The sequence below is a fragment of the Manacus vitellinus genome, unplaced genomic scaffold (assembly GCF_001715985.3).
Source record: "Manacus vitellinus isolate BGI_N305 unplaced genomic scaffold, ASM171598v3 scaffold_61_pilon, whole genome shotgun sequence".
In the NCBI taxonomy this organism is placed as follows: domain Eukaryota; kingdom Metazoa; phylum Chordata; class Aves; order Passeriformes; family Pipridae; genus Manacus; species Manacus vitellinus.
The window spans coordinates 1,742,510-1,750,441 of record NW_021940696.1 but is presented as its reverse complement, the minus strand read 5'-3'; the positions used below and the strand labels follow the sequence as shown (position 1 = coordinate 1,750,441).

General features: G+C 43.8%; 1 protein-coding gene across 1 annotated transcript in view; it reads right to left on the bottom strand.

Moving 5' to 3' along the window:
• ATRN (attractin) overlaps window positions 1–7,932 on the bottom strand; it is a gene marked incomplete at its 5' end in the record, with an annotated part of 149,321 nt that overhangs the window by 58,181 nt on the left and 83,208 nt on the right. The window contains 2 exons of the mRNA XM_029963709.1: window positions 6,788–6,945; window positions 7,344–7,422. Of these exons, the coding sequence (XP_029819569.1) occupies window positions 6,788–6,945; window positions 7,344–7,422 (237 nt within the window). The remainder of the gene's footprint in view (window positions 1–6,787; window positions 6,946–7,343; window positions 7,423–7,932) is intronic.

Genomic DNA, 7,932 nt, shown 5'->3' with positions numbered 1-7,932 from the left:
AGAGAAGCTGTGGCTGCCCCTGGATCCCTGGAAGTGTCCAAGGCCAGGTTGGAGCAATGTAGGATAGTGGAAGGTGTCCCTGCCCATGGCAGGGGGTGGGACTGGATGTTCTTTAAGGTCCTTCCAACCCAAACCATCCTGTGATTCCATGATTCTCTGTGCCAGTCCGGACACAGTCACCCAGGACAAAAAAGTCATAGTCACCACAAACCAAATCCTTCTTTAATTACAGCACATTTAAAGCCTCTCCTTAATTTCCCAGGTCTCCCATTTGTTACAGTTTCTACGCTTGAACTTTTGGCAGCTCCTCAGCAACAACAATCAACTGAAAGGAGCTGAATTGTTCTCACCTTTCCTTCACCATTCACCCTTTCAGGGGGTGAACCAGAGAGCAATTCAACACTTTGAGGGGGTTCACCAACATTGTCCTATTGGGGTAAACAACACATTTGGAATGGAGAAAATGGTTATGACAACACGTGATGTGACTGAATCAAGCAATCCACAGATGGATTTTAAGGTCCCTTCCAGCCCTGTCCATTCTGTGAAAGAAATAAAGATTTAAAGGAGTCTGTACAAATCAACCACCCCAGAAAGAAATCAACTGGAAGAAGCCGGAAAGAAGTGAGAAAAACTAAAACTGGAGACAATTTGAGGTATTTTTCCATCACAGCCTTCATGAAATCAGAGTGGAAGGCAACAATATCAGTGACTTGGATGTTTCCCACTGGTTCCCAAAATCCTCCTCAGCCAGTGGGAGCTGTGGATGCTGCTCCAGCCTCCACCACTGCACGTGCAGCGATGCCCCGTGGTCACTGTGGTGCTTTTTTGAAGCCCCACATGATGCTGAATTGCCAAGACAATAATCTAGAGTGAACATCTACCACGATTTTTCAAGTGGAATATTCTGTATGCAAGAGGCTGCAAAATTCCTTCAGCTCCTTTTTTTTGTTCCTTGAAGCATTTGGTTGGTAATTAACGTTTCAAATCAAAATACTTCAAGCACCACGAAGGGAAAGACAGGAGGCAATTGCCAGTTAATGATACAATTACAAACTGGGTTTGCCTTAAATCAGCTCCTAAAAATGCCTCAGATATTCTCAGAAAGTAGAGATCAATGCAAGAGGCTTCAAGGATGTGAATCTGGGAGGGAAAACAAAAAAAAAATCTGAAATCAAATGGGAGAGAACGTTAATGAATATAAACAATAGTTGGGGTAAGAAAGAAGACAAAAACAGAGATTTCTGTTTAGTGAGTGGCAGCAAACACCAGCAGCAGTAAATTGTAACAGAGCAGAAAGCTCAGAGACATTAAAAAGGGGGTGGATTTGCTCTATTAGCAGCTCTAATTTCACCCCTGTGCACTCAGGGGAGGGACTCACTCACTGGAACCTGCTCCAGATAAAGAAAAACCAGTTTAGAGAGTGATAAAAGTGCTGCCATTTCCACAGGTTTCAAAGAGAGTTTCAAATTCTCACCATTAACCACTTGTCAGCTCCAGAATTCCCAGCTCTCACCTGGCAGGGAGTTTTGCCTGCACTGAAACCCGTGAAGGGAACTCCTCTGAAAGCTTCTGCACTGAATTTCTTTTGCTTCTTTTTGTGCTTATTTATAGTCCAGAACTCTTTTCTACCCCGAGTTAAATTTGGGGAGAGTAACAAAGCAAACTCACGAGGAAGATCAGGAAAACAGGGAAAAATAATGGAGGGGAAAAGTTTTATTACGTTGAAGTGACTAGAGAAAAACATCAACCCTTCCACACCCACTGATGTCCTGTTCCAAAGGGTGCATTCCCAGTTTGAGGGAAGATAAGGAATGTTTGCTGAATGCTCAGGAATTCAGTGTGGCCAAAGTCTGGAGCAGAGGAGCCACAAAGCAAAGAAAGGAAATATCCAGCTGGCTGTGACAAGACCTTACCTGGATTTTCAGGAAAAGCTTGGCAAGGTAAGGCTTTCCAGGGAATTCCTTCCTCAGGAAGAGCATTGCTGCGTTTTGAAGGCTTTCTGCATTTTGCTGCTTTAATTCTTCCACTAAATAATCATTTCAAGTCATTAAACAGGCAGGGAGAGACATCCTAAACCCATATAATTGAAAAAAGGAATGAACTGAAGTGGTTTGGAAAAGAGGTGGAGCAAGAAAGGGGGGGGAAAACAGCCAGAATTGAGCATTGGCAGGGACATGTCTCTGACACAAAAGAGCATTTATACTTTCCAAGTGCAGATTTTAACAGGCAAAGAGAGGGAAAGGGAGGCAAGATTTTAATCAAGGACTTCAGGATAAGGTTTCTGCTCTTTAAAGAAAAAAAAAAAAAGTGGATTGTAGGGTTGTTTTGCAGTAAAAACTACACTGCTGAAGTTTTATGCTGCAAGGCTTTGTATAGACAAACAAATCTCACGTTTAAATACACTTGTTGTATTGAAATTGAAGATAAGCCAGGAGAAATGAGGGGGTGTAAAATGACTGTTTACTAGTATATGCAAACAAAGAAAAAAAACAAAAATATGATTTGGACATTTTTGCCCTGCCCAGGAACAACCCAAACACACGTGTGAGCTGAGACAGAATCATTCCCAGCAGCCTGGCAGGAGCAGAATTTCCCAGATTTCATCACATTCCTGCCATTAAAACCACTCTGCTTTCCAAAGGGAAGTTGAAACACGTTCTGTAGCTGAGAGAAAGTTTAACAGTGGAGCTGCAATGAGGAAAACTGAAGGAGTCAGGCTGGGAGATCAGGGAACAGTTTGTATCCTGCTTTAATTAAGGAGCCACTTTGCCCTGAAGGGCTGAACCCCAAAGCACAGGGACTTTTCTGCAGGGAAATAAGGGATGAACAGCTTGGAAAAAGAAATGAGAGATGGAAGATGGGAAAGATCTGAGTCAAAAGTATTCCTGAGAGGAACAGAGCATGGGAGGAGTCAAGGACTGAGCGCTGGGAAGTCTTAAAATCATGGAATCACAGAATGGTTTGGGTTGGAAGGGACCTTAAAGGTGACCTAATTCCAAGCCCCTGCCATGGGAAGGGACATATTCCACTAGCCCAGGTTGCTTGGGCAATTCAAGGGATGGAGCAGCCACAGCTTCTCTGGGCATTTCCTCAAAAAAATCTTTGTCCCAGAAGTCCATCCCATGATTTAACTCCTGCTTTATCACACTGAAGAGAAACTCCAGAGAGTCAAGACTTCTCAAAAATTAAAAAAATAGGGAAAGCACGTAAGGAAGAGGCAGAGAAAGGACAGGTAGGAACAGAGATTGGAACTCAGGGAAGTTCAATCCACCACAGAACATTGCACAAGACCTGGAAGGACACGGTGAATCTTGGTTTTTGGCTGAGAACTGAAGAGAAATCCTAAGGACCACACATTCCTGGATGTGATATCACTGCCAGGCTCCACAAAAAAGGGTGAAGAAGTCTCCATGAGTAAGAGCTGTTGCTATTTTAGGCTTTGTTTTGGCAAGTAACAAGGGCATTAAGAAGAGCTGGTGATAAAACATTACCTTGGATTGAGTGCACACAGGCACATTCCTATTAAATTAGGGATAAAAAGAGGTTAAGTGTTGTAAGAGAATCCAAGTTCACTCTTTAACCATGAGAAATTAAATCAAACAGTAAAATCAAGTGGGCTGAGGAGATGAGGGATGGCAAAGCTGCCATCCAAGTCTTTCTCTCAGGTCAGAGATGTAAAGCTATTTGAAAGCTGCGTCCTCAGAACTAACCTCAAAAAGGACATTAGGATCAATTAAAGAGAATGTGTGTTATGGACAGGAAAGGATTGATTAGCAATGGCTTTAAAGCCAGCAAGGGGCAGGGAGACAAAATAAGAAGTGCCAGAAGTCAAGCTGTGCCAGAGCTCAGCAAATGAAAACAGAAGAGCAGGAGATGTTTCAGGTATCCAAGCAAAGGAGACCAGGAGGAAAAGGGAAGAGATCCTGTAAGGAGAGCTTGATAAAACCAAGCTTAACACTGAATTAAGAGGGGAATAAGGACATGAACATGGGTGGAAGGCAAAGTGTGTCACAGGGTTGAGGTTGTAAGAGATACAACCACAGTGGAGACAGAACTCCAATGTTTTGAGGGGTTCTAATCCAGGGAAAGCAGACAGCACCCATCCCATCTCCAAAAGACATGGCACATGGAATAATATCCCCTCTGGAATGAGGCTGTCAAAGCAGTCCAGCAGCTGAGCATGGATCTGTGGAACATTTAAAATTTGTATTTTGAGGAGGAGGGAGAATCTAAACATTCATCCTCCCAAGACCTCAAGGGTACACGAAGTTCCTCAAGGAGAACGTTGAATAAAAGAACTTAATGAGCAAATGAAAAATTGGAATGAGGTGCAAACAAAGCACTGGAGGTGCCAACAGTCACCTGTGCTATTCCAGTCCACTGTTTCCTGTCTGGAAGAATTATTTATTGTAAAGACCTAAGAAGTACAGCTGAGCCAATCCCAACCTCATTATGGATATCAATACACTGGGAATTCTTCATTATGGATATCAATACACTGGGAATTCCTGCATGACAGGAAGGTGGTGAAGATCATTTCAAGAATTAGAGTGGTTTAAAGAGGACAGAAGTTAGTTTAAGATGGCATTTGGACACTGACTGGTACATTCATGTCCTCAGAGAGTCCAGAGGAGGCCCCAGAGATGCTGCCAGGGCTGGAGCCCCTCTGCTCTGGAGCCAGGCTGGGAGAGCTGGGGGGGTTCCCCTGGAGAAGAGAAGGCTCCAGGGAGAGCTGAGAGCCCCTGGCAGGGCCTGAAGGGGCTCCAGGAGAGCTGGAGAGGGACTGGGGACAAGGCATGGAGGGACAGGACACAGGGAATGGCTTCCCAGTGCCAGAGGGCAGGGATAGATGGGATATTGGGAAGGAATTGTTGGCTGTGAGGGTGGGGAGGCCCTGGCCCAGGTTGCCAAGAGAAGCTGTGGCTGCCCCTGGATCCCTGGAAGTGTCCAAGGCCAGGATGGCCTTGGTCAGATCCTGATCCCCATGAACAAAACTGTACAAGAGAGACAAACACCTGGAAGCACAGAGGGAAAACAAAGGAAGCAACTGAACCTGAATAACCTGTTCCACAGGAAAAGACCATTAGGGTTTGTCCTGCTTAGGCCAAAAAACAAACAGGGAAGGTTTCCAGAGGATATGACCTGTCCAAATTCATCCAGGGAAAGCAGGAGTTTGAGCTGCCAAAGGAGGAGGTGGAGGGGACATTTAAGCTCAACAACACTGGCACAGGAAAAGCCAGAAATTCCCTGTCAGTGCAGGTGGATGGAGACTGGAGTAAAGTCAGGAGAGCTTCAGGGAGAGGACACAGCACTGCTCTGAAACATCTACAAAGTATTACCACAGTTCTGCAGCAAGAACTTTATTTATTACTAAAATAATAAAGTAATAAATCAGGATAAAGTAATAAATCAGGATAAAGTAATAAATCAGGATAAGACTCAGTCCAGCACTGATTATGGAAAATCAACTATCAGTCAAAATAACCTGTAAGTTAAATAAAATATGATTTTTTTTTGGATGTCTGTGACTGTGAATTTGATAAAAGAGAAGCTCAAATATTTAAATAAACCACTACACAAGTGTCAACCTTTCTACACAGATGTTACTTCCACTACTACAAGAGTATTTCAATGAAAATGAGGTTTAGTACTCGCTGCTTGAGTATCCAATGACACCAAGGCTTGACCCTGCAGCTCTTGCCAACTCCTCCACATCTAAAAATCAGGACTAAATAAACTAAACAAACTAAGAGTTCAACAATTTGTAAAGTCAAAACTCTCCAGTTGGCAAACTATTATCAAAACTGTAAAAGGCATTAAAAAGAAGCCAAAAGCAGTCCAAAGTGAGCCTCTCCAATCCACGGCCTGCCATCAGCAACAAAAAGTTTCCTGAACACTTCAAACCCTCTGTCTTTACCAGAAGGTGATGCAGAAGTTTCACAGGTATTCCTAATGTATTTTTAAAAATTAAGGGAATAAGTTGAAAAATGTCATTATAGCTCAAGGAGGTTTTTTTTCCAGGTGGATCTCATGCCATTGTTCAGTATTATCAGGGAGTGGGAGTCTGTGGGACTGAATGTCAGGAACAGCAAGAACTTCAAGGTGAACTCTCAGCTTTCACATCATACTGGGCTGGGCAAGGGTGAAGATGGAAGAATTTGGGTTCCCATGTTTGACCAAACTTAAATAAGAAGTCAGAAATGCCAGGCCTTATTTGAGATCTGTGGATTCCCCATCCCTGGAGGTGTTCCAAGTTGGAAGGGGCTTGGAGTAACCTGGGCTGGTGGGAGGTGTCCCTGCCCATGGCAGGGGGTGGCACTGGATGAGCTTTAAGGTCCCTTCCAACCCAAACCATTCCATGATCTCTGTCCCAGCCCTGGAAGGATTTTTGTCCTTCAGAGAAGCCCCACATCACTCTGAGCACACAGGCAGCTGATATTTGCTTTTCCTCTGCCTCCACATTCCAGGTTTGGGTTTTAACTTCATCCCTCTTTCTATTCAACATCAGTAACTCCACATTCAGAGTCAGACACCTTGTTAAAGCCCTTAATAACTGAGCATCTCACTTTATTTCCCAGCACATTTTCAGACCCCACTGGGCTGAGGCAGCACCAGAAGACTCCTCACACCTTCTCCCTCTTATCCAGAACATCCAGCTCTGCCTGCTGTGGGATTCCACCGAGGCTGGGGCAGCTTGGACAACTCAAAGCACAGCAAAGTGTCACCAAAAAAAAGAAAAAAAAAGGCACTTTTAAAGAATTCCACATAAATGAGCAGCTCTTACCTGGATTTTTATGGGCCAGGTGAAGTTGCTGACGTAAACAAAGAAGGTGATGTTGGGGTTGTTGCGGAAATCGAACTTCTCGTTGGAGAAACTGTCCTTGTACTCCTTTATATTGGTTCTGGAAACAACTGGAATTTCCTCCCCTGCCTGTGTGCCAGCTGGTTTAGGAAGGAGCAAGAAAAAAAGTGTTGATGTGTGTTTAAAATAAAGAACAAAAGGGCAAATCGGCCTGAATTCTAATGGTAAAAAATTAACTATTCCTTCAGAAATTACTCTTTTTTAGCTGCACTGCAATATCAAAATCACTGTGTGCCAAAATGCTGCATTATTATAAATCAAAATTGCACCTTCTTAGGTTTCCAAAATGAACTACTAACATGGAAAACATAGGGTTTTTTTAAAAAATTAAACCTCCTCCTTCAGGCCCAGAATTTAAGGACATTATATATCAAGTACAGAGGTTAAAAAAAAAAATGTTTTCCTAATTAAATTTGTGTTTGTCAGAAACTGATAACTGAAACAAGCTGCCAAGGAACTCAAATCAGGCTCATTTTACCTGCAAAACTTGTGGACCAAGTGATGTTGAGGTTGAAGTTTTTGGATGCATTGATGAACATGTCCAGGTCTCTGTTTTGCTGCAGGAAGGAAACACAAAAAGACATCCCCATTTTTAGGATAAGCAGTTTGACTGCATAGTTTCCCAACAAATCTTTGCTACAAAAGAAATTATCTTGGAATTTGTTATTTACCTGAAGAAAATACATCAAGCAAAAAAACTAAACACTGCATTTGCTGAAAGGAGTGCAAAGAGTGTGACAGGAAGAATTGAAACACAAGATCTGGGGTGAAAACAAGCAAAACATCTCAGCTCTGGAGCCAGGTTGGGAGAGCTGGGGGGGGTTCCCCTGGAGAAGAGAAGGCTCCAGGGAGAGCTGAGAGCCCCTGGCAGGGCCTGAAGGGGCTCCAGGAGAGCTGGAGAGGGACTGGGGACAAGGCATGGAGGGACAGCACACAGGGAATGGCTTCCCAGTGCCAGAGGCAGGATTAGATGGGATATTGGGAAGGAATTGTCTGTGAGGGTGGGGAGGCCCTGGCCCAGGTTGCCCAGAGAAGCTGTGGCTGCCCCTGGATCCCTGGAAGTGTCC